Below are 25691 nucleotides of genomic sequence, written 5' to 3'. Positions count from 1 at the left end.
CTGGGCAACAGAGCGAGAGCCTATCTGCATTCAGGTACACTTCATTTGACTGCACTTTGCTTTATTGCATTTTGCAGAAATGCATTTTTCACAAATTGAAGGTTCGTGGCAATCCTGTACCCAGCAAATCATTCAGCACCATTTTTTTCCAGCAGTCTGCATTCACTTCCTGTCTCTGTGTCACACTTGGTAATCTAGCAATAGATCCAACTTTTTCATCATTATATTTGCTATGGTGATCTGTGATCGGTGATCCTTGATGTCACTATTGTAATTATTCTGGGGAACTGTGAACTGTGTCCATATAAGATGGTGAATTTTTTTTTTGAGACAGAGTCTCACTGTGTTGCCCAGGCTAGATGTGGGGGCATGATCTAGGCTCACGACAACTCTGCCTCCCAGGTTCAAGCGATTCTCGTGCCTCAGCCTCCCGAGTAGCTGGGACTACAGGCTAGTGTCCCCACGCCTGCCTAATTTTTGTTATTTTTTTTTTAGTAGAGACAGGGTTTCACCAAGTTGTCCAGGCTGGTCTCGAACTCCTGGCCTCAAGGGATCTGTCCAGGCTCCCAAAGTGCTAGGATTACAAGCGTGAGCCACTTCGCCCAGCCTGAGATGGTGAATTTGATAAATGTGTGTATTCTAACTCCATTGACTCACCATTTCTCTGTCTTTTTCCCTCTCTAGGTAGCCCTATTCTCTGAGACACAACAGTATTGACATTAGGCCAACTGATAACTGCTCAATGGGCTCTAAGTGTTTAAGTGAAAGGAAGAGTCCTGTCACTTTCAGTCAAAAGCTAGCAATGATTAAGCTTAGTGAAGAAGGCATGACAAAAACCGACTGAATTTAGGCCAAATAATAACTCAAGTTCAAGTGAAAGGAAGTGTCACATGTCTCTTGCTTCAAATCAAAAGCTGGAAATGATTAGCCTTAATGAGGAAGGCATGGCAAAAACCAAGATAGGCTGAAAGCTAGGCCTCTTGCACTAAGCAGTTAGCCAAGTTGTGAATGTAAAGGTAAAGCTTTTGAAGGAAATTAAAAGTGCCGCTCCAATGAACACAAGAATGATAAGAAAGTGAAACAGGCTTATTGCTGATATGGAGAAAGTTTGAGTGGTCTGAATAGAAGATCAGACCAGCCACAACTCTCCCCTAAGCCAAAGACTAGGCCGAGTGTGGTGGCTCACTCTTCTAATTCCAGCACTTTGGGAGGTTGCGGCAGGAGGATTACCTGAGGTCAGGAGTTTGAGACCAGCCTGGCCAACATGGCGAAAACCTGTCTCTACTAAAAGTACAAAAAATTAGCCAAGTATGGTGGCAGGCACCTGCAATCCCAGCTACTCGGGGAACTGAGACGGGAGAATTGCTTGAACCTGGGAGGCGGAGGTTGCAGTGAGCCAAAATTGCGCAACTGTACTCCAACCTGGGTAAGAGAGAGAGACTCTGTCTCAAAAAACAAACAAACAAACAAAAATACCCAAAAAACAAAGACTAATCCAGAGCAAGGTCCTAGCTCTCTTCAATTCTATGAAGACAGAGAGATGAAGAAGCTGTCGAAGAAAAGCAGAAGCTAGCACAGGTTGGTTCATAAGGTTTTTTTTTTTTCCAGCTCTCTTCATGCAAGTTCATAAGGTTTAAGGAAAGAAACTGTCTCCATAACACAAAAGTGCAAGGTGAAGCAGCAAGTGCTGATGAAGAAGCCACAACAAGTTCTCCAGATCCAGCTAAGATCCTTGATGAAGGTGGCTACACTAAATAGTTGAGTTTCAACGTAGATGAAACAGCCTTATATCAAAAGAAGATGCCAGTAGGTCTTTCATAGCTAGAGAGAAGAAATCAATGCCTGGTTTCAAAGTTTCAAAGGACTCTCTTCTCAGGAGCTAGTGTAGCTGGTGATTTTAAGTTGAAGCCAATTGCTCACTGACAATTCTGAAAATCTGAAGGCCCTTAAGAATTATGCTACAGTTACTCTGCCTGTGCTCTGTTAAGTAGAACACAGCCTGGCTGACAGCACATCTGTTTTCTTTTTCTTTCTTTTTTTTTTTTAGATGAAGTTTCGTTCTTGTTGCCTAGGCTGGAGTGCAATGGCGCGATCTCGGCTCATTGCAAACTCTGCCTCTCAGGTTCAAGTGATTCTCCTGCCTCAGCCTCCTGAGTAGCTGGGATTGTTTTCCTTCAAAATATTACTGCTTATGGTCAGTGGCGGTGGCTCATGCCTGTAATCCCAGCACTTTTTTTTTTCCTTTTAAGACGGAGTCTTGCTCTGTCCCCTAGGCTAGAGTATAGTGGCATGATCTCAGCTTACTGCAACCTCCACCTCCTGGGTTTAAGTGACTCTCCTGCCTCAGCCTCCCAAGTAGCTGGGATTACAGGTGCCCACCACCGCGCCCAACTAATTTGTGTATTTTTAGTAGAGACGGGGTTTCACCATCTTGGCCAGGCTGGTCTTGAACTCCTGACCTCGTGATCCACCCGCCTCTGCCTCCCAAAGTGCTGGGATTACAGGCCTAAGCCACTGCACCCAGCCTAATCCCAGCACTTTGGAAGGCTGAGGTGGGTGGATTGCCTGAGGTTAGGAGACCAGCTTGGCCAACATAGTGAAACCCTGTCTCTACTAAAAATACAAAAATTAGCTGGGTGTGGTGGCATGCCCCTGTAGTCCCAGCTACTTGGTACGCTGAGGGAAGAGAATCGCTTCAACCCTGGGAGGTGGAGGTTGCAGTGAGACGAGATCGTGTTACACTCCACCCTGGGCGACAAAACTCCGTCTCAAAAAAACTGTCTCAAGAAAAAAAAAAAAAAGCTTCTTAAATTATTTGGCAGCAAAAAGTAAACTGATGTATTTCTTCGGGCAGCAAAGTCAGCCTTGAACTGATGTGAGTCTATTTATATTTATCCCACTCCATGTGAATATTCATGTTTCCTTATGGAATATTGTTTTTCTTTAAAGAGTGCTGGATTACATAATACACAGTACGTGCACCTAATTACCTTTCTAAAACTCAAAAAATGCTGAATTGGAAACATATGTGACCCCCAGGATTTCTAATAATGAGAACCTATCAGTTATGTCCCTCGGGGATGGTGTTAGGATTAAGTGAAAGGATTTTTTTTTTTTTTTTGAGATGGAGTCTCGCTGTCGCCCAGGCTGGAGTGCAATGGGGCGATTTCGGCTCACTGCAATCTTCACCTCCCGGGTTCAAGCGATTCTTTTGCCTCAGCCTCCCGAGTAGCTAGGACTACAGGGGCATTCCACCATACCCAGCTAATTTTTGTATTTTTAGTAAAGACAGGGTTACGCCATGTTGGCCAGGCTGGTTTCCAACTCTTGACCTCAGGTGATCTGCCCGCCTCGACCCCCCAAGTGCTGCAGCCATCGCGCCAGACCATGAGAATGTTTTTTAAACGACGGTGGGAGCAAAGGCCAGGCCCAGAATTAAAGAAGAATACAGGGTGGGATGGAGGAAACAGGTGATACGAGAGGTGCGCTCGCGCGCAGCCACGAGGCTGAAGTAGACGCTGCCGGGCAGCGTCTTCAGCGGCAGCTAAAGTTGATGCTTAATCCCGAGGAAATAACGAGGGGGGCCATGGGAAGTAACGAGATACTTGATTCTTAGAAAGATTTGTAGGGGATGAGCCTGGAGGCAGGGAATCAGTCAGGACCCGAGTCACCCTGGAGCCCAAGCAGAAATCAGCGAGAGCCCTCGCTGATGCAGAGGGCTGGAAGACGTGAGGCTCCGGGAGGCTGGACAGCTGGATCCAGCAGGACCCGAGGTCCTCTGAGGCTGTTCCGTAGGCTTGGGACGCTCCTGAGACCCTTAGAATCAAGCACGGGCCACTGTATTAGCATGGGAGAAACGGCAGAGATAGAGCTTGAGGGAGGGATGCCCGAGATTAAAGGTATTAAAGGCAAGTTGGTGTCGCGGCAAAATCAGCGTAGAAGCCAGGAAACGAGGGTTTCAATCTTTCCTCGCCAATTCCAGAGATAGCTGTACATCACAGGAAAAGAAGCGACGCAGCCATTTTTCTTCATTATTATCAAGTTTGGCTGCTGCCGGACGCCGTAGACTTCTGGCACACTAAACTTTTAGCCCACGTCTCAGTGGCTTTTCATTAAGTTTGATCCCAACCCCTAGCCGTAGAGTGTCTAATTTCTGTCTCCGAAGCTGACGTCCACCAAGGAACGAATGCTAGGCGCGGAAGAGCGTGCGCGGAAATGGCGCTCTGTACGTGTCCCGCGACCCGACGTCTGCCACGGGCGCGCGCTCGCACGCCGGAAGGGGCGGAGCCAGGTTTGGCTTTATATAGCGGATACGGAAGGCGGACCGATCTCTACCGGCTGGATTTGACGGCGTTATGGTATGTGTTGTGATGGCGGCTGTTACATTGTCACCGGCGTCGGCTGAATCCACGACGCATCGCCGCCATCCCGCCTTTGCCGGCGCCGGGGACCTGCTCTAGGGGCACGGGCGACATAGCGGGGGCCTCACTCAGGCCTATTTTCTGGAAAGTCTAGAGGCTTGTGGAGAAAAGCGCTTGGAGGACTGGTTTGGGGCCTGCAGATCGGCCAGAGGGAGGCCGTAAGGGTGGGAGCAGGCTTGGAGGCCTAGGGGCCTGGCATTTTTAAAGCCGTGAGTGATTTCTGAGTTTCAACCTCACCAATTGTTTCGTTAGTCGCGATTAGGGTCCATGAGGAGCTTGCCTGGCTATGAGGACCTTGGGTGAGGATTCTCGGCGCTGTTATTATTGGGTGGTAAAGAAGCTTTCGAGAGGAGAGGTTAGGGGAGGGTTGTGTTGCGGAGGCCGCCTTCTGAAATATTTGGGACCGCAGATGCATTCCGAAGGCCTCTGGAGCTCTCAGAAACCACAGATGATGAACTTATTGACGGGCGGACAGAAACTATGTGCTGATTGTCAATGTTCTGATTTGGCTCTGCTGAGTTCTCTGGCCTACGTGTATCGGTGTAATTAGTGTCCTGGCTGCTACCCAGCATTGTCCCTTTCTTCAGTGGTCAAAATCTTGCTAATTGGCACCTAAAGCTGCCTGTTAAGCAGCTTTTAGTGTCCACTACTCAGTGTATTTTTGTCTGGTTTTGGAGAAAACAGATGGCTAGTTTTCTTAGACGTTGAGGATTTGAAGTGACGTTCAGCTTAAATCTGCCGAATACAAAAGCATTCTTGACATGTGCGAGCCTGGGAAAAAGAATTATCCTTCTATTAGGCTTGCTGGGTGTCTGGTCAGGATTCAATATGGCTGAGATTTGTAGCCTAGGCAGCTAGAGAAGAGGGGACTGCTTTGGTTTGGGTGCTGACAGTGATTCCCTCCCCCCCACCCAGTCTCACAGGAAGTTCTCCGCTCCCAGACATGGGTCCCTCGGCTTCCTGCCTCGGAAGCGCAGCAGCAGGCATCGTGGGAAGGTGAAGAGCTTCCCCAAGGATGACCCTTCCAAGCCGGTCCACCTCACAGCCTTCCTGGGATACAAGGCTGGCATGACCCATATCGTGCGGGAGGTCGATAGGCCAGGATCCAGTAAGTACAGACATCCTAAAAGTTACGGGGATAGGAGTTGAGCGGGGAGGGAAACCGTAGAGATGGAGTCAAGGTGTTATCAGAGGGCAGACTTTTTAAGCAGGAACTACAGGTTGTCAGAACTGCTCTTAACAGCAGAATGGGAACACTCGACTTCAAGGCCAGGGTACAGATGGCTAGCACTGTTTTAGGTGTGGGTATTGATTTCAGAGCATAGTAAATTTCCCAAGAGCCCTAGCAAAGAAGTCACAGTAGTGTGGGGTTGGAGCTGCTGAGGCTACAATAAGAACTGTCTCATTCAGGTTTTGCTTGTTCATATGTGTTTCTCTTAAAAGTTTGAATAATAGCCACTTTCACTTAAAAGGTTGAATAATAGCTGTGTGTGTTCTACTTAGAGATGTCTGATAGCATGGGTTGCTGAGCCATGGAGACGCTAATGTTAGGCAGTTGACAGTGACTCTAAGCTGAGCTCAGTTATTTCTGTGTCCCAATTATATTCAGGACACTGCATTGTCCAGATAAATGGCAACCTTGTCTGCCTCCACAGGTTTGCATAGAAGAGAACTGAAGCTGGGCAGATATTTGGCTGTTAAGGGTCCTGATATTTTTGTTTAAGTTAAAGAAAATAAATGTACACCGAATGAGAAATTCGTAGTAAGCACAGTCATGTGAGTCTAGACTGCAGATGTGGGCCTACATGGGCACTTTGCATTTTTCTAGAAAACATTGCACCCCTTGCTTGGGCTCCTGCCATGTCTGACGACCGCCTTTTTTTTTGCAGAGGTGAATAAGAAGGAGGTGGTGGAGGCTGTGACCATTGTGGAGACACCACCCATGGTGGTTGTGGGCATTGTGGGCTACGTGGAAACCCCTCGAGGCCTCCGGACCTTCAAGACTGTCTTCGCTGAGCACATCAGCGATGAGTGCAAAAGGCGTTTTTATAAGAACTGGTAAGGGAGGAGGCCATGCAGTCCCTAGGTTGGGAGCTGGAGAGCAGGGAGCAGCGTGTACGGGGCCTCTCGGCTCTCTAGCAGGCGGGAGCTGCTGTCTCAGGTTTAGTTTGCCTCTTGAACAGACATTGACCAGCCATTGGGTTTCAGTTGGAACCGACACCCTCATTCTGAGTCCAGGCTAGTAGTGGGTGGTGGCTGAGGACCCAGAGTTTGAGTCCAACTAGAAACCAGGAGAGGTAGCAGGATTATTCAGCCCCTGTAGGGGTGGCAAGGGCCTCTGGCCCTGGCTGGAATGTCCCATTTCCTCCATCTCTGAGTGGGTGCTCCCCCAAGGTAGAGTACTTTCTAGCACCCCGGAGCAAGAATGTTTTTGAATGCTTATGACTTAAATTAACCTTGTGGACCTTTGCTCAGCTCCGCTCGGCTCTGCCCGATGAGCTCCATCCAGGCTCCGCTTGCTGGTGGAAAAGGCTCCTTAGAAGCCGGCAATGAGCCCCATCCCCATGCGGTGCCAGTGTGCCTTCCGCTCACCCCTCGGGGTGATGAAGGCCTGCACCCGGCCCCCTCCCCAACTCTGTTCTGCTCCTGAAGGCATAAATCTAAGAAGAAGGCTTTCACCAAGTACTGCAAGAAATGGCAGGATGAGGATGGCAAGAAGCAGCTGGAGAAGGACTTCAGCAGCATGAAGAAATACTGCCAAGTCATCCGCGTCATTGCCCATACCCAGGTAGGCGAAGTGCCACAGGGTGGCTGGGCCTGCCACTTGGTGGAGGTGACCTATGTGATCTTGTGGGTAGGCTTCTCCCTTGCCAGCAGAGGGCACTGTGTCCTTACTGGCCCTTAGGAAGGGAAGCATGCCCCTTTAAAATTCAACTGGTTGACCCAACTGGTGACTCACCAGTACACTGAAATGCCTGACTGAAAGGTGCTGGCTGCTCTCCTTGAAACCTGGCTTATGAGCTGAGCAGGCCCTTTATTGACTCGGTTAGAGTAGGTACCTCTGGCTGTCTGTTATCCTGGCCAATTTCAAGTGCTCAGTACAACCCCCTGTGGTGAGGGCCATCACAGATCATATAGCGCATGTCCACCATTGCAGTTTTGTCAGGACATTGCCAGGCTGTCCTGAAGCGAAAGCTTTATGCTTAAATGCATTTTCTTACTCAGAGCTTGTGCTCTGAAAAAGCAGGCTCGTCACTAGGGCAAGTGTAGGTGGCTTTGGTAAAACCACTGCAATACCCCAAAGGAACTGACCCGAAGGACAGCCACAGGAGCATGGGGCTGGCAGGTGCTGGGAACTGGTGGTTTGCCTGTGATGTGGGTCCCGCTGGCTCATCCTGACAGTAATTCAGTCACCAGAATCCAAAATTAAGTTGTTATTGTTGGCAAAAATGGAAGTTCCTTTGTCTTGATGAGGTTGAGTGACTTGTTGAGAGTTGGCTTGTTTTTGCCATGTGCTTGGCATCAGACGCGTGGAGCTGCAGTCCTCTACTGTGGGAGGAGCGCTAGTAGCTGGAGCTGAGCTGTGCGCACTTCCTCCTAGATGCGCCTGCTTCCTCTGCGCCAGAAAAAGGCCCACCTGATGGAGATCCAGGTGAATGGAGGCACTGTGTCTGAGAAGCTGGACTGGGCCCGCGAGAGGCTGGAGCAGCAGGTACCTGTGAACCAAGTGTTTGGGCAGGACGAGATGATTGACGTCATCGGGGTGACCAAGGGCAAAGGCTACAAAGGTGAGCTTTTCAGTGGCTTGCGTTGTGTGCTAACCTGGGGGAGACATGGTTTCAGGCCCAGCTGTTCGGTGATGACGCTCAGAGTGCACGCTGGGCACAGCGCCCGAATCAGACACTGTGGAACCATTCTCTACTGCCTTCCTTCTGAGAACAGCCTTGTGGTCAGGAGTGGCTGGGATAGCAGAGGGCCAGGAGACAACTTCTTAACCATGTTCCTGGACCCTTTGCTCTTTGTAGCTTACTTATAACTGCAAAGGGGAACTTGGAATTATGTCACTCCCTGCCGATGGGGGAACTTTAACAGATGCCTTAAAAACACCCATTCACAAATCCAATTACACCTCCAGAGTCTATCCAGCTTGACGGGGAGACCTTCGGGTAATGCACATGAAAAAATCCCATTGCCGTCCCTCAGATGACCCAGCTGTGGTTGGTGATTGTTGAGCCAGGAGGAAGGGGTCAGTGGGAGGTACTGGGCGCTGAGGTGCAGTAATGTGCATCCATTCCAGGGGTCACCAGTCGTTGGCACACCAAGAAGCTGCCCCGCAAGACCCACCGAGGCCTGCGCAAGGTGGCCTGTATTGGGGCATGGCATCCTGCCCGTGTGGCCTTCTCTGTGGCACGTGCTGGGCAGAAAGGCTATCATCACCGCACTGAGATTAACAAGAAGGTGAGGTTCTGAGGGTGGCTCCCTGGGGTGGGAGATGACCCCGTGATTGGGGTTTCTGTGTCAGCACTGCTTCATTGACTCATGAGCATCATGTAGACATCAGTGGCTTGTGTCTCGGGTCAGTTCTGCCTCAAGTGATTTGTGAGGTGCCATCCTGTAAAGTGGCTGTGGTGGACTGATGGTGTGGCTGGGGATACTAGACTTACTGATGTCTGGTCTCACCACCAGGGGGTGAGAGGCCTCCTGCGTTGTACAGCAGGACCTTTAGTTTTAGCCTAGCCACGTTACAGAAGGGAACCTGGAGGGCCAGCCACCTTTTTGCTCTGAATTTGGAATACTCCATGGCTGGGACTGAGGCCTCAGCTGCTTTCCTATAGAGTGTTTTGCAGTTCACCCCACTGGCATGGCCTGGGTTATTTGTCCCTAATGCCCCAGCCTGACACCCTTCTTATTCATTCAGATCTATAAGATCGGCCAGGGCTACCTTATCAAGGATGGCAAGCTGATCAAGAACAATGCCTCCACTGACTATGACCTGTCTGACAAGAGCATCAACCCTCTGGTAAGTAACGGGTGTTCTGCTTCCTAGAGGCTGTTAGCAGGTTAACTGAAGCCGGCACAGCACCTAGCTGTGTACTGTGTAAATAGCAGTGTTGTCATTGAGTCCACCAGTTGGGGTTGGCTGGTGGGAAGTGGAGTCTCAGGCTCAGCTGTTCAGTGATGAGGCCTGGAATGTGCGCTGGGTACAGCGCCCGAGACAGACTGCGGAACCATTCCTGTTGCCTTCCTTCTGAGAACAGCCCTGTGGTCAGGAGGGCCTCAACCTGGAGGGGTCATCCTTGCACAATCCCCTCTTGTGCCTAGTGCGGGCCCTGTGCTGATCCAATGGTCTTGTTTTCCAGGGTGGCTTTGTCCACTATGGTGAAGTGACCAATGACTTTGTCATGCTGAAAGGCTGTGTGGTGGGAACCAAGAAGCGAGTGCTCACCCTCCGCAAGGTGAGGCGGGCCCTGCCTGGTTGTAGGGGGCCCTCCAGTGGAGGGAGGATACAAGGCCACACAGATGCTGGTGGCCCTGTGGCGGGAGAGTTGAAAGGAAGGAGAGGGTGTTAGCAGTCCTTTCACACTACCTTTGAAGTCCTGGTCTGGCCTTGCTGGGCTGTTTGCTTCTTTTGAGTGTGTCCTCATTGGCCTGGCAGTGGGGGAGGGCTCTTGGAGGCTGAATTGATCCTGTGGCTTCCCAGATGCAGGGGCGCTGTGAACCAAGGGGCTAAGGAAAGTCTGGCTCCTTGTAATCCTAAATCACTTTCCTTCTTGGCCTACAGTCCTTGCTGGTGCAGACCAAGCGGCGGGCTCTGGAGAAGATTGACCTTAAGTTCATTGACACCACCTCCAAGTTTGGCCATGGCCGCTTCCAGACCATGGAGGAGAAGAAAGCATTCATGGTGAGCACCTCCTGCCTGCTTCCCTCACTGGATGGGTGGCTTGGCCATCTGCCTGCTTTTGGCCCCTGGTGGGGTGGAGGGTCGTCTGGACCTCTTGGGGCTGTGGAGACTGGCCCAGAGTCTCGGTCCCCTGTAGAGTGGGCATCTGCTGGCCTGATACCTTCTACCTCTAAACACTGCCTCTCTCCCCACAGGGACCACTCAAGAAAGACCGAATTGCAAAGGAAGAAGGAGCTTAATGCCCGGAACAGATTTTGCAGCTGGTGGGGTCTCAATAAAAGTTATTTTCCACTGATATCTGCCTGTTTCTCCAGGAGAGCAGCTGGGACTGGGGAGGCAGATGAGGCTCCCCAAGGCCACTGCCCTCCTTTCTGTGGCTGAACTGGTTACCCTCTGATCTCCCACTCTGTCCTCATCCTCAGTCCCTGGAGGGAGGTAAAAGTGGCCTGGTTCTGCCGCTGAGCTGTAGAAAGCCAGCCTCAAGTGGCAGGCATTGTGCAAATGTTTGTCACCTGGGTGAGGCAGCTGGGTCTCTGCTATTTGCACAGCTTGGGTGATGCCAGTGCTGTGGAGAGGGGAAGGAGACAAGGAGTACTAGGTGTTCCCCGGCGCCTTTGATGCTGATGTGCATGCAGACCCTGTGTCTATTCCTTGCTTTTAAATTAATCCAGGGAAGGGTGGCTTCCAGTTAAGGCTTGTTCAGGTTCTTTTGTAATCTGTGCACCCAGAGTCTGGTACTGGGATAACATGAGCACAGGCACACAGGTGAAGTAACTTGCCCAGGCTCAGCCAGCTGGAAGCCTAGTTGGAACCTGTCAGGACTGTGTCCCTTCTGGGCTGGGGTCTGCTTTCTGGAACTTGGCTCATGCAATCCCTGTTACCACTGGAGATGGCCCCTGTACCTCACCCCATGTTGAGTGCCTGCTGCCCTCAGTCTCAAACCCAGGATGCTGGGGTGTGGCTGCTGCTCGAAGCTGAAGGAAGCCTCCAGACTCTGGGCTGGCCCCTGTGAGCTGGCCTGAAGCCTGGTGAGCTCAGTGAAGCCCAGCACAGGCCCTGGCTCTTGTACCCACTTGGCTGACCCCATGTTTGCTCAAGCTGCACCTAGGCTCTACCAGGACAGGGTGTGGAATACGAGTGCCTTTGCAATGCCATCAAAGCTGGCTGCCCTCAGCCTCAGCTGCTGTGGCTGTGTGCAGGGCACTGTGCTGTACTCCAGCCCCACTAAGCTGCTTGTGGGAAGAGCCTGCAGCTGCAGCAGCTGACTGTCCACCCAGCAGTGTCTGGCAGGCCTGTGTCATGCGTGTCTAAGTTTGCTTATATGGATGGGTTGCCAATAGCTGGATGAACCTGTGGGCTAGCGGGGAGGGGGTGTGGTACTGGGACCTTGGGAGATAGTTGTTTACCTGTGGATGTGAGGGTGTGTGTGAAGCACTGCAATGTCAAATTCTCAAGGTGCAGAGGGGTACCATGTGGGTCCTGAGGCAGAGGTGGGTCAGTTGTGTGCAGCAGGAAGCTCCCCCATGTGTATGTCCATCCTGCATGTCTCCAGCCCCTTCTGAGCTTGGCTTGGAGTTGGTCTCAAGGCAGAACCCTCCCTCCTGCAGCCCCTCCCATCCTTGACTGCAGCCTGGGCCTGGGTGTCGAGCTGCACTTCAGGTTAGAGCCACCAGGGGGTGAGTGTGGCACCTGTCCTGGAAGAGGGCCCTGCCAGGGGTTGTGGATTCTGCAGGGTTTCTCTCTGCATCAGGGTCCCAGGATGCCCTGCAGTCACGGGAGTCAGGTGCATAGCTGGAGTGGCTCACGACCTATTGTCCCAAGGCCACCAGGCACCTTAGTGACAGGTCCAGGTTTGAGATCTGGTTGTCTGGTCTCCTGGATGCTGCCTCTTGTCTCCCTGGTATGATCTGGTCCTGATGGGGATACTGAGTGGGTAGGGGCCCCAGCCTGTCCTCTCCCTTCCCTATCCCATAGGCTGGGCTTAGAGCCCCACTGCCCACCCAGCCCAAGTAGGAAAGGCTTTGCTGGTCTGACATAACCTGGCCAGGCCTTGCTGCCTGTCCAGGGCTCTGTACCCAGTTGTGGGTATGGTTGGGATGACAGGATGCAAACAGCAAAGGCCCCTAGGGGTAGTCTGCTTCCAGGCTCAGGACACACCTGCAGGTTGCAGGTGGAGACGTGCATCACACCCGTACCTGTTCACTGGTGCCCAAGAGCACAAAGCCTTTTTCATGGGCAGCCTGGCTTGACTGGGGGCTGAGCCTTTGCTGTTGACAGCCCCACAGCCCCTCTTTCTTGCCTGCCATGTGTGGTGGCTCAGGCCTGTAATCCCAGCACTTTGGGAGGCCGATATGGGAGGATCTCGAGCCCAGGAGGTCAAGGCTGCAGTGAGCCATGATTGCGCCACTGCACTCCAGCCTGGGTAACGGAGTGAGATCCTGTCTCAAGAAAAAAGCAAGGCAGTTTAGAAGTGATGACAGCTCTGAGGAAATAAAACAGGTTGCTGGGATGGAGTCACATGGGTGGGGTAGGGGAGGCCTCTCTGAGATGTGAAGGGTGTCAAGGGTCCTGCCCACGGAGCCTTGTGCTGGAACACTCATGGCAGGGAACAGTGAGTGTGAAAGCCCTGAGGCTCCTGGGCTCAGGTATGAGCTGAGGAAGGGGCTTTATGATATGTGCTGTGCCTGTGCCTGCCTCGTTCCCAACTGGATCTCCTGTCTCTCCAGCATGGAGTGAGTTTGTTGGGGGTCCCCACGTCCCTGGGCCTTGTCTGTGCCGTGTGTGTGCCTGGCTGTCCCCAGCAGAGGCCTGTGGTGGGTGGGGTGACCGTCGTGCCTGTGCATGTCACTGAGGGTGCATCTCCAAGTGCCTGCTGGCATGCGCTTCCTGTCACTTTTCTTTCACCAGAACTCCTAGACAGGCCTTGCCGGAATCCTGCGGTGACAGAACAAGGAGTCTCATTCCATTCCACCTGAAAAAAAGAGAAAATAACTGCTGGGAATTTCTGAGCAAGTGGGAACAGGGAGATGGTGGCAGGAGCTGCCTTTGCCTTAAAAGGTGTGACGGAGCCAGGGACTTAGCTCACCTGGGGATGGCCAAGGGGTGTGGAGGGGTGGGTGGCTGGCCACCACCTCATGGGCTCACCCCAAAGTGCTCTCTAGAGAGCCTAGATCTTCATTGATGGCTGGTGAGGGCTGTGCTGCTCCACCTCTGTCCCCCTGCCCAGAGGGCTCAGTCCCATGCAGCTGGCAGCCCACCCTCCTCCCCTTGCTTCTCAGCCCCATAGCTGAGAACGCAGCTACTTACTGCAGCTTCTGGGGGTCCCCCTGCCCTGCCTCCTGGCCAGTTCCCAGGAGCCCAAAGTCCCCTTCCCTTTTTTTTGAGGCAGAGTCTCACTCTGTTGCTCAGGCTGGAATGTGCAGTGGCGCAATCTTGGGGCTCGCTGCAACCTCTGCCTCCTGGGTTCAAGCGATTCTCCTGCCTCAGCTTCTCATGTAGCTGAGATTACAGGCTCCCACCACCACATCCAGCTAATTTCTGTATTTTTAGTAGAGACAGGGTTTTGCCATGTTGGCCAGCCTGGTCTCGAACTCCTGACGTCAGGTGATCCACCCGTCTTGGCCTCCCAAAGTGCTGGGATTGCAGGCGAGAGCCACTGCGCCCGTCCTCCTTCCCTTTCAGGAGCAGTCTCAGGAGCCCAGGCCAGGCCACTGATAGGAGAGAGGCCTGGTGCAAACCTCGCAGGAGGCAGGAAATTACTGTAGCCCTCCCTATCCTCGAGCCTACCCTCTGACACCCCCAGTGGATTCCTGAAACCGCGGATAGTACCGAACCTCTATGGATTAGGCTTTTTCTCTCTGATCACCAAGAGTGCTACGAAGTGACTCATGGGTGGGAACGCCTACTGTACGGAGACACTGGACAGAGGAATGAGTCACGTTGCTTCGCGATTTCATCACCCTACTCAGAATGGCATGCTATGTAACATTATGAATTATTTCTGAAATTTTCTGTTTAATATTTTCGGGCTGTGGCTGGCTGCTGGAAACTGTAATCAAGGAAAGTGAAATCACAGGGGATCGCTGCTGTAACTCCACAGGCAGGAGAGTGAGGGAGGAAGGGAGCATCCAGGAACCATCCAGAGCCCAACCTCACCAGCCATTCATCCACAATCAGCAGCACTCACACTACAAGGCCGTGCGCAGGACAGCAGTTAACAATAATTGTGAGCATCTTGCTCTGTATCAGGCACTGAGCATTTTACATAGAGAAAAAGGCTTCAGGCTCACTCCTTGAGGCAGGTTCTGTTATGATCCCATTTTACAGTAAGAAACCGGGGCTTGTGGATAAGTAAGTTTCCCAGGACACAGTGTATGATTGGTGGGGTTCAGTGTGAGCCGAGGCATCTCTTCACCCTCACTCTAGGCTGCCAGGGATTGGTAAAGTGGATACTGGCTTAAGGGAGAAGGAGAGGACTCATTTGTTGAACAGCTACTATGTGCCAAGGTTTGTGCTAGACTTTCAGGGTTACCTTATTTTTATTTTTTGAGACAGGGTCTCATTCTGTCACCTAGGGCTGGAGTGTGCAGTGGTGTGATCACGACTCACTGCAGCCTTGACCTCCCAGGCTCAAGTGATTCTCCCACCTCAGCCTCCCGAGTAGCTGGGACTACAGGTGTGTGCCACCATGCCTGGCTAATTTTTGCATGTTTTGTAGAGACTGGGTTTTGTCACGTTGCACAGGCTGGTCTCAAACTCTTGGTCTTTTTTCTCTTTTTCTTTTTCTTTTTTTTTGAGACAAGTCTTGATCTTGTTACCTGGGCTGGAGTGCAGTGACGCAATCTCGGCTCAATGCAACCTCCGCCTCCTGGGTTCAAGTGATTCTCCTGCCTCAGCCTCCCGAGCAGTTGGGACCACAGGCATGCACCACTATGTCCAGCTAATTTTTGTATTTTTACTAGAGATGGGGTTTCACCATATTGGTCAGGCTGGTCTCAAACTTCTACCTCGTGATCCACCCGCCTCGGTCTCCCAAAGTGCTGGGATTACAGGCGTGAGCCACTGCGCCAGGCATCACTTCTATTTTCATAGGGAGGAAATTAACGCCCAGCAAAGTTAAGTCACAGTCCCTGAGGTTAGACTCTTAGGAGTGGCGAGGCAAGGATATAAAATCCAGGCTCCAGACACGGGCGCACAACCATTACACAACCCTGCCCTCGTGGAGGAGGGCTGTGAAGGCTCTGGGTGAGGACTGGAGGGACACTGTTTCCAGTAGCCACTGCTACCCCCGATGCTCCTTGGCCCCTGACCCTCTCCCAGGCTTCTACGATGGGCCCCTGCTTTTTTTATTATTTTTATTTTTGAGATGAAGTCTTGCTTTGTCACCCAGGCTGGAGTGTCACCCACCTTGGTTCACAGCAACCTCCACCTCCTGGGTTCAAGCAATTCTTCTGTCTCAGCCTCCTAAGTAGCTGGGACTACAGGTGCATGCCACTGTGCCCGGCTAATTTTTGTATTTTTTTTAGTAGAGACAGGGTTTCACCATGTTGGCCAGGCCAGTCTTGAACTGCTGACCTCAGGTGATCTACCTGCCTTGGCCTCCCAAAATGCTGGGATTACAGGCATGAGTCACCTTGCCTAGCCGGGCTTTTGTGCTTCTTTATGGATGAGGCCCCCAAGAGCCGGGTACTACAGCCAGCCCCACCCTCGCTGGGCTCTGAGCCTCCACAGCTGGCCTCCAGGTCACTGGGCTTCATGTGACTATGGAGAAGTGACGCCTTCCCATCAGCTCAAACCAGATTCCCGCTTAGCCTGGCAAAGGAAAATGGCTGTGAGGGAAGGCGCTAAAGATAGCTATCTCGCCAACTTCCCCATCCTACTGGCCGCTGCCTCCTCCCCAGTGGACCTCTCCAGCAGCCCCCCACTCCAGGCCATCCTTGAGCCTGGTCAGCCAGCTTGGGGTATGAGCAGGGACCCAGGCGATGGTCACCACCATGGCCGCTGTTACTGAAGACTCATTGGCCCCAGGTACTGTGCCAGGCAGGACTGTGCCTGTTGCACACGAACCCCTCAACAGGAGGCAGGAAGAAGCGTGATTGTCATCCCCACTTGATAGATGGGGGTCCAAGCACAGAGAAGGACCAGCTGCTGTGAAAGCCCCAGCCCATCCCCACGCCAGCGCCTGGAACACACCTCTACATTGACACACCACGCCACCTTCCCCCATGGCCCAGGGCCTATGGACACACTGACGTGGCAACACTAGGGCCTGTGAAGACACCATGTCATCCCCCGTCCATCTGTGACATCATCTCTACCCGCAGTGGGGGTATCTACACCAGGGAAATAGGCAGACACTAGAGATCAGGGCATTCCTGCAGGGAGCTGGTTGTTCGCATTTACCAGCATAGCACTGGCCCCGACCTTCTGTTCCGCTGGTGACACCAATGGCTGAACCCAGCTGGAAGTGGCAAGGGAGTTGGATTGATATAGTCCCCAGAGGTCAGCATCCTGGGCATGGGGCAGTGGGTGGAAGGGCAGCTTGAGGATCTGGAGCGACAGACACAAAATCCAGCCCAATGCCCAGCGCTTCACTTTTACTTCCTGGGAACCACTATTCCCAGCATTTCACATGCACATTTAATCAGAGGCAGGAGCTCCCGCCTCAGCAGCTTCCTGGCTCCATATTGCACATTCATTTACAGCTGACCCGTGAACAATGCGGGGGTGAGGCAGTGATGCCCCCATGCAGTCAAAAATCCAGGTATAACTTTTTGACTCCCCTAAAACTTAGCTACCAACAACTTTTTTTTTTTTTTTGAGACCAAGTCTTGCTCTGTCGCCCAGGCTGGAGTGTAGTGGTGCAATCTGGGCTCACTGCAACCTCTGCCTCCCAGGCTCAAAACCTCCTGCCTCAGCCTCCTGAGTAGCTGGGATTACAGGTGCCTGCCACCACACTAGGCTAATTTTTGTATTTTTAGTGGAGATGGGGTTTCGTCATTTTGCCCAGGCTGGTCTCAAACTCCTGACCGCAAATGATCCACCTGCCTCAGCCTCCCAAAGTGCTGTGATTACAGGCATGAGCCACCTCGCCCAGACTTAACTATAAGTTACTGTTGACTGTGAAAACAGTTGATTAACACATATTTTGTGTTTTATATGTATTATATGCTATAGTCTTTTACAATAAAGTAAGTTAAAGAAAATGTTATTAAGATAATCTGGCTGGGCACAGTGGCTCATGCCTGTAATCTCAGCATGTTGGGAGGCTGAGGCAGGTGGATTGCTTGAGCGCAGGAATTGGAGATAAGCCTGGGCAACACAGACAGACTGTATCTCTACCCAAAAAAAAAAAAAAAAAAAAAAAAAAGCCAGGTGTGGTGGTGTGTATCTCTAGTTTCAGCTACTTGGTGGGTTTTTTTTTTTTTTTTTTTGACAGAGTTGCTCTGTTGCCTAGGCTAGAGTGCAGTGGCACAATCTCAGCTCACTGCAAACTTTGACTCCCAGGTTCAAGCGATTCTCCTGTCTCAGCCTCCTGAGTAGCTGAGAATACCGGTGCTTTCCACTATGCCTGGCTAATTTTTGTATTTCTAGTAGAGATGGGGTTTTACCATGTTGGCTAGGCTGGTCTTGAACTCCTGACCTCAGGTGATTCACCTGCCCGAGTTCCTGTGACCAGATACTTGGGAGGCTGAGGTGGGGTGATCATTTGAACCCCAGAGATTGAGGCTGTAGTGAGCTATGATTGCACCACTGCACTCCAGCCTGGGCAACAGGGTGAGACTCTGTCTCTAAAAAGAAAAGGAGAAAAAATAAAATCTTAAGGAATAGAAAGTATAATTGCTCTTAAGTGGAAGTGACTCATCATAAAGGTCTTCATCCTCATCATCTTCGAGTTGAGTAGGTTGAGGAGGAGGAAAAGGAATGGGGGGTCTTGCAGTTTCAGGAGTGGCAGAGGCGAAAAAAATCTGCATAGAAGTGGATCATTGGTGGATCACCTGAGGTCAGGAGTTCAAGACCAGCCTGACCAACATGGTGAAACCCCGTCTCCGCTTAAAAAATACAAAATTAGCTGGGCATAGTAGCACATGCCTGTACTTTCAGCTACTCAGGAGGCTGAGGCAGAAGAATTGCTTGAACCCAGAAGGCAGAGGTTTCAGTGAGCCGAGACTGTGCCATTGCGCTGCAGCCTGGGCGACAAGAGCAAGACTCCATCTCAAAAAAAATAAAAAAACAACAACAACAGAAGTGGACCCTCAAAGTCCAAACCCATGTTATTCAAGGGTCAACCGTATTCTTTTTTTTTTTTTTGAGATGGAGTCCCGCTCTGTTGCCCAGGCTGGGGTACAATGACATGATCTCAGTTCACCGCAACCTCCGACTCCCAGGTTCAAGCAATTCTCTTGCCTCAGCCTCCTGAGTAGCTGGGATTACAGGTGACCGCCACAATGCCCGGCTAATTTTTTTGTTCTTTTAGTAGATGGGGTTTCATGATGTTGGCCAGGCTGGTTTTGAACTTCTGACCTCAGGTGATTCGCCTGCCTCAGCCTCCCAAAGTACTAACATGACAGGCTTGAGCCACTGTGCCCAGCCTTGAGGGTCAATTATATTCATACATCACCATTACCAACCCTTATTAAGCACCAACTATGCATCAGGCATTCGAGGCTCTTCACTAGGCAGCTGCAGCCTGCCAGCTCATCCCAGGCTGCTGTGCCTCAGCCATGCAGGACCACCAGAGTTGTCCTTCCTCCTGGCTGTGCCTTGGTGTCTGCAATCCTGGTGTCGTGCCTGGAACAGAACTGTCCGAGGGTGGCTCCTGGCTAGCCTCTTCCCAGCGCTGGGACACCCGTCTGAAGGCTGTCTTGGCCAGGCGCAGTGGCTCATGCCTATAATCTCAGCACTTTGGGAGGCCGAGGTGGGGGGAATCACCTGAGGTTGGGAGTTCGAGACCAGCCTGACCAACATGGAGAAACCCCGTCTCTACTAAAAATACAAAATCAGCTGGACATGCCTGTAATCCCAGCTACTCGGGAGGTGGAGGCAGGAGAATTGCTTGAACCTGGGAGGCGGAGGTTGAGGTGAGCCAAGATCGTGCCACTGCACTCCAGCCTGGACAACAAAAGCGAAACTCCAAATCAAAAACAAAGGAAAAAAAAAAGGCTGTCTTGAGGATTAAATGGGCAACTCTCGATGAGCCCAGCCCAGCTCCTATACCTGTTTTTCATTCAACATGCACTCCTCCCCGACCCTTTCAGGCTCTGACCCCCAGCCCCCAGTTGGGAAATACTTGCTGAATGACTGGTTTTGCCTACGAGAAGGTCATATTACCTTCTCGTAGGAAGTTACCATGGAAGGTCACTTCCATGTCACGAATGGCAAAACCAGGGCTCTGAGAGGAAACCAGGTCCAGAGGCACCACTTAGTCCCCCACTCCAGAGCCCACCACCTTCTCCACTAAGACAGAGGCAGCAGTTGGCAGCTCAAGGCCCAGCCCAGCCCGCAGTTATGTTTTGTTTGGTCCTCAGAGTTGCAAAAGAAAACTAAATGGAGCTGACCTTTACAAGTCAGGAGCTTTCACACAGAACTCGGATTTCCAGCTTCTTTGGGCAATGGGTGATGTGGCGGCGACAGGAGCTGCAAAGCTGCTGCCCTCCCACAGCGGCGCCTCTCCAGCCTCCGTCTGAGTTACCTTGGCCGGCCTGGCACCCAGCAGGGTCCAGCACACTGTAGGTGCTCAGAGAAGGACTGGGAGGTGAAAGAGACTGGGTCCGAGGGACAAATGAAGTGCCTACTGGCCGTTCCTAGGAAACCCATTTGGGTGAGCTTGTTTTACACGAGACCTTGAATACAGGAGTTGGTAGACTTTGACCATTTTTTGTTTTTGAGATGAAGTCTCACTCTGTTGCCCAGGCTGGAGTGCAGTGATGTGATCCTGGCTCACCACAGCCTTGGCCTTCTGGCACAAGCGATCCTCCTGCCCCAGCCTCCTAAGTAACTGGGACTACAGACACACACCACCGTGCCTGGCTAATAGTTTTTTTTTTTTTTCGGACGAAGTTTCACTCTTGTTGCCCAGGTTGGAGTGCAATGGCATGATCTCAGGTCACTGCAACTTCCGCCTCACGGGTTCAAACAATTCTCCTGCCTCGGCCTCCCGAGTAGCTGGGACTACAGGCGTGAGCCACCACGCCCAGCTAATTTTTGTATTTTTAGTAGAGACGGGGCTTCACCATGTTGTCCAGGATGGTCTCAATCTCTTGACCTCGTGATCCGCCCGCCTCGGTCTCCCAAAATGCTGGGATTACAGGCGTGAGCCACCGAGCCCGGCACCTGGCTAATCTTTAAAAAATTATTTTGTAGAGACGGGGCCTCACTATGTCACCAAGGCTGGTTTTGAACCTCTGGGCTCAAGCAATTCTCCAGCCTCGGCCTCCTAAAGTTCTGGGATTATAGACGTGTGCCACCACACTTTGATCTTTAAAAACCCGATCAATGGGCCAGGCGAGCTGGCTCATGCCTGTAATCACAGCACTTTAGGAGGCTGAGGTGGGCAGATCATCTCAGGTCAGGAGTTCAAGACCAGCCTGAACAACATGGAGAAACCCTGTCTCTACTAAAAATACAAAATTAACCAGGCATGGTGGTGCGCGCCTGTAGTTCCAGCTACTTGGGAGGCTGAGGCAGGAGAATTGCTTGAACCCGGGAAGTGGAGGTTGCAGTGAGCCAAGATTGACCCATTGCACTCCAGCCTGGGCAACAAGAGCAAAACTTAGTCTCAAAAAACAAACAAAAAAACCTGATCAATAGCATGAGCCTGGAAATCATCCAAAAGTCCGCTGGCCTCGAGGCCATCATGCACAGCATTGTCTCCTCGGCCTGGGAGCGCCACGCCTCAATGCAGGTAGAGCTGGAGCTGCAAGTGCCCCTCATGGAGGGACCTCTCGGTGCAGAGCAAAAAGGACAATTTGCAGAGAAACTCCCACATTGCAGCGAGATAGCTGCACCCTTCCTTCTGCATGTGTGAAGGATTTTACACTTCATTTAAAACATGCAAATGGGTCCCAGCGTGGTGGCTCACGCTTGTAATCCCGGCACTTTGGGAGGCCGAGGTGGGCAGATCACCTGAGGTCAGGAGTTCAAGACCAGCCTGGCCAACATGGTGAAATCCCCGTCTCTACTGAAAATACAAAAATTAGCCGGTCACGGTGGCGGGTGTCTGCAATTCCAGTTACTTGGGAGGCTGAGGCAGGAGAATTGCTTGAGCCTGGGAGGCAGAGGTTGCAGTGAGCTGAGTTCTTGCCATTGCACCCCAGCCTGGGTGACAGAGTGATACTCTGCCTCAAATAAATAAATAAATAAATACATAAAACATGAAACAAACAAATGGCAAACCCAGTGTGTACTGGCTGTGTGGCATAGTGGACAGTGACGGGGCTGGGCACTGAGGTGGCCTGCCTCCTGTCCCAGCTCCCGTGATGACTCAAGGTGCAGGCTTGGTGAGGCCTGTCTGGGCCTCAGTTTCCTTGCTTGTAGCATGGGGGCTTGGGCTTAGGGAGGGCAGGGTGGCACAATTTCTCAGAGCCCTTTCAGCTCTGAGGCAGGGACTCCAAAGGCCAAAGGTCAGTGCAGAGTGAAAAGATTGACAGAGAGAAATGCTGTGGGCTGTAGCAATCAGGAAGGCTTCCTGAAAGAGGGAGACTTGAACTGAGCTGTGAAGGCTGAAGAATGCCCTGTCAGGGCTGACCTGAATTGGGAAGGGTGGGCAATTATGATGCCAAGGAATTGATTGATGCAAGACAGGCAAAGCTTAGCCAAATTAGGGTTTAGCCTGGGAGGGTTCTTGGCCTCTCTCAGGAAAGAATTCAAGGGTAGCAGGTGGTGTTAAACAGCACCTTTCACTGAAGGGACAGTGGACAGTAGCAGCAGAGTTCTTACTCCTCCTGGAGCAGGGCTGCTGGGCTACCCCATAGGCAGTGGGCCCAGAGCAGCCGCTCCGAAGCAGGGCTGCACTCATATTTATATCTGTTTTAATTATATGCAAATGAAGGGGTGAGTTATACAGAAATTTACAAGACAAGGGGGCAACTTCTGGGTTGTTGGGTGGATGCTATGGAAGGGGTCAGCAATTTCTGGGTGTTGCCATGGCAATGGTAAACTGATTGATACGGCATACTGGTGGGTGTGACTTAGGGGGAGGTGCTTCCTCCAACCTGTTTGAGCTAGTCCTCAATTTGGTGCGGCAACCTCAGAGTGAGTTTGTGAGAGAGACTTCAGGCACAGCAGGCAGCCAGTTAGGGAGATATTTGTGGGTGGGCTGGGGGAGGCCTTCCCCAAGATCTTCCACTAAACCTCATCCCAGGGGGCTCCCTTCTCCATCCTGGATGGGTGGGTGGGTGTGGGAAGTGGATCTCATGCTCATCATGCCCCGTGAGCTAAGCACTGCACCTGCTCCTGTCACGCATGGTCCATTTGCTCCTCACACCCACCCGGGGAAGTGGGTGGCAGGCACACAGGCGGCCCCCAGTTCACAGGAGAAGAAACTGTACCTGGGGAGGGAGAGGAGAGGAAGCCCCTTGGGAAGCGGGAGGCCAATGCTGAGCTCCTGGGCAGCTGTCCTCCCTGCCTGGAATGCTGTTCCCTCTCGTCTGGGGTGGGAACCCCAACTTGCCCTTCTGGGCTTAGCTCCAATGTCACCTCCTCCTGGAAGCCTCCCCTGATCCCCACCTGCATTGGGGTCGCCTGATGTTTGCTTTTTTGCACTCTCTGCTTCTCCCTCCCTGCTTTGTGCTCTGCGTCCATCTTCCCAGCCAGGCGGCGACCTCCTTGGGTCCCGGGTTGTGTCTGTCTGGCTATTCTTGTATCCTCTGCACCTAGCACAGTGCTGAGCACATAGTAGGAGTTCAATGAACGTCTGTTGAAAGACCCATTGCCTGAAGGCACCTGTAAACTAAGAATGAATGAGGTGACTTGCCCAGGGTTGCCCAGATGGTCAGGGCTGCGTGGCCCTGGTGGAACAGCAGTGCCCCAGCCCCTCTGGTCTCCTGGCTGGTTTCCTGCTTCTGTTCTCTTTTTTTTTTTTTTTTTTGAGATGGCATCTCCCTCTGTTGCCCAGGCTGGAGTGCAGTGGCACAATCTTGGCTTACTGCCACCTCAGTCTCCCGGGTTCAAGTGAATATCCTGTCTCAGCCTCCTGAGTAGCTGGGATCACAGGCTCCCGCCACCACATCTGGCTATTTTTGTTTGTTTGTTTCTTTTTGTATTTTTAGTAGAGACAGGGTTTCACCACATTGGCCAGGCTGGTTTCGAACTCCTGACCTCAAGTGATCCGCCTGCCTCGGCCTCCCAGAGTGCTCGGATTACAGATGTGAGGCACCATTGCCCAGTCCTGCTCTGTTCTTGACGCTCACACCTATCCTCCATCTGGCAGCCAGCGTTGAACAAACCCCGGTCAGATTGCACCCCACCTCTGCTGCACACCCTCCATAGCTCCGCTGGATGCAGAGTGAGAGCTCAGGCCACTGCAGTGCCCGGGACCCGCCCCTCCCCAGCCTCATGGCCACACCGGTCTCCTCTCTGTTCCTGCAATGAGGTAGGCTGGTCCCTGCCTCAGAGGCCTTTGCATTGGCTCTCCCCCCTTCCTGGAATGCTCGTTCCTAGAAATTTGCAGAGGCCACTTTCTCAGCTCAACCTTGCTGCCCCAGGGCTCCTGACCCCGCACCCCGCTCTGCCTCGCTCTGTTCCAGGCACTGCTGCCCTTCTGCACTCTGTGCTTCTCTGACAGCACTCCTCTGACAGCAGCAGAATGCACTTCTGCGTTGTGGTCACCACGCGTCCTCCCCACTGCTACTAGGGCAGGGCCCTTTGGGTCTCTGTTCTCCAGTCTTCCAGAGAAGGGAGGGTGGGGAAGATGTGGTCTGGAGCGCGTGAGAGACCAGGGAGGACTCCGAGGCGGCAGCGACTTCCTCAAAGCAAATTTAGGAAAAGCTGAAGTGAAAAAGGCTCGGGCAGCTGTGTTCTTCCTGCAGCCGGTCTGGCGCCAAGGATATGTGTCTGTGTCTGTGTGAGACTGTATGTGACTTGTGTGTCTGGATGGCTGTCTGTGTGCATGTGTATCGTGGGTTGGGGGGCAGTGGATTCTGGAACCAGGAATCTCTCAGAGCCTTGAGGGGCAGAGCTAAGTGGTCTCTGGTCCAGGGGTTCCAGAGGTGGGTTCCCCAGAGCTGTGGGGCTGGGTGCTTCTGTCCTTTCCCCTGGGGCAGAGTGACCCAACGGGACAGGATGCGTGTAAACTCTGTAGTGGACTTTCAGGGTTCCATTCCCAGCTCCATCGCTTCCTCTGTGACCTTCAGGAAGTGATTTTTTTTTGGCGATGCTTCTTCTTTTTTTTCTTTTTTTTTTGAGATGGAGTTTCGCTCTGTCACCCAGGCTGGAGTGCAGTGGTTCAATCTTGGCTCACTGTAACCTCTGACTCCCTGGTTCCAGCAATTCTCCTCTCTCAGCCTCCTGAGTAGCTGGGATTACAGGCATGTGCCACTACGCCCAGCTAATTTTTTTGTATTTTTAGTAGAGACAGGGTTTCACCATGTTGGCCAGGTTGGTCTCGAACTCCTGACCTCTGGTGATCCACCCACCTTAGCCTCCCAAACTGCTGAGATTGCAGGCGTGAGCCACTGTACCTGGCTGAGTAAGTGATTTAACCACACTGTGCCTCAGTCTCATCATCTGATAAATGGAGATGCTAAGACGAGAGGCCTCCTCTTGTTTTTGCCAGGATTTGATGAATGAAGGCATGTGAGCGGCCGAGACCCACAGTTGGCCCTCAGCTAACATTCATGAGGGCTGTCAGTCTAAGATCCAGTCTGAGCGAGACCCAGGCCAGCCTCAGGAAGGGGGCATCAGGCAGAGGGAGAGGCCACCAATGCTGTGCAGAGGGCAGGGAAGGCAGGTGCAAGGCCCCAGAGGGGTCCCACTCCAGGCAGGAGTCCCAAGGAAGGTGGTCTCAGGGGAGAGGCTGAACAGGCCAGAAAAGAAGAAGAGAAAGGGGCCACAAGGACGGGGCAGCGAGGGCCAAGGCTGCAGGGGGAGAGATGGAGGGGTGAGGGCTGCGAGAAACTCGGGAGGCTCATGCCCCCAGTGGGACCAAGGCTGAGGCGGGAGTGCAGCTGCAGCCTCCACCTCCCCAGGCGCCAGGCTGCACTGGACTCTGTCTTGGAGCGGCACCGAGCCACGGGAGGCGTTTCAGCAGGGGCTTGGAAGCCTCAGTTTCCATCTGGTTCCAGGCTGATAGGGAGGCACCATCACAGCCCAGGCTGGGAAGGTGAGACACTCATATCAAACATTTAGAAAACAAGGCCAGGGGCCGGGCA

At 52.3% G+C, this 25691-nt stretch overlaps 1 protein-coding gene and 4 non-coding genes across 5 annotated transcripts; all 5 read left to right on the top strand.

Annotated features, from left to right (window-relative positions):
• Nucleotides 1–4287: 4287 nt before the first annotated feature.
• On the top strand, nt 4288–10618 carry RPL3 (ribosomal protein L3). The gene is made up of 10 exons (XM_012458987.1): nt 4288–4358; nt 5337–5529; nt 6311–6479; nt 7074–7209; nt 8023–8209; nt 8719–8879; nt 9340–9441; nt 9782–9877; nt 10204–10323; nt 10518–10618. The coding sequence occupies exons 1-10, from the start codon at nt 4356–4358 to the stop codon at nt 10560–10562; spliced, it is 1212 nt and encodes a 403-aa protein (XP_012314410.1). The 5' UTR covers nt 4288–4355; the 3' UTR covers nt 10563–10618.
• On the top strand, nt 4865–4929 carry LOC135271379 (small nucleolar RNA SNORD43). The gene has a single exon (XR_010339476.1). It is a non-coding gene; the product is annotated as a small nucleolar RNA SNORD43 (small nucleolar RNA).
• On the top strand, nt 7019–7073 carry LOC135271329 (small nucleolar RNA U82P). Its single transcript, XR_010339434.1, has one exon. It is a non-coding gene; the product is annotated as a small nucleolar RNA U82P (small nucleolar RNA).
• LOC135271326 (small nucleolar RNA U83B) lies at nt 8270–8364 on the top strand. The gene has a single exon (XR_010339432.1). It is a non-coding gene; the product is annotated as a small nucleolar RNA U83B (small nucleolar RNA).
• LOC135271325 (small nucleolar RNA U83B) lies at nt 9589–9680 on the top strand. Its single transcript, XR_010339431.1, has one exon. It is a non-coding gene; the product is annotated as a small nucleolar RNA U83B (small nucleolar RNA).
• Nucleotides 10619–25691: the final 15073 nt, after the last annotated feature.

Source organism: Aotus nancymaae, unplaced genomic scaffold, assembly GCF_030222135.1.
Source record: "Aotus nancymaae isolate 86718 unplaced genomic scaffold, 86718_ANA_hifiasm-v0.15.2.pri h1tg000076l, whole genome shotgun sequence".
Classification (NCBI taxonomy): Eukaryota; Metazoa; Chordata; class Mammalia; order Primates; family Aotidae; genus Aotus; species Aotus nancymaae.
Note: the sequence above shows the minus strand (reverse complement) of the source record. Positions and strands in the feature narration are given on the sequence as shown.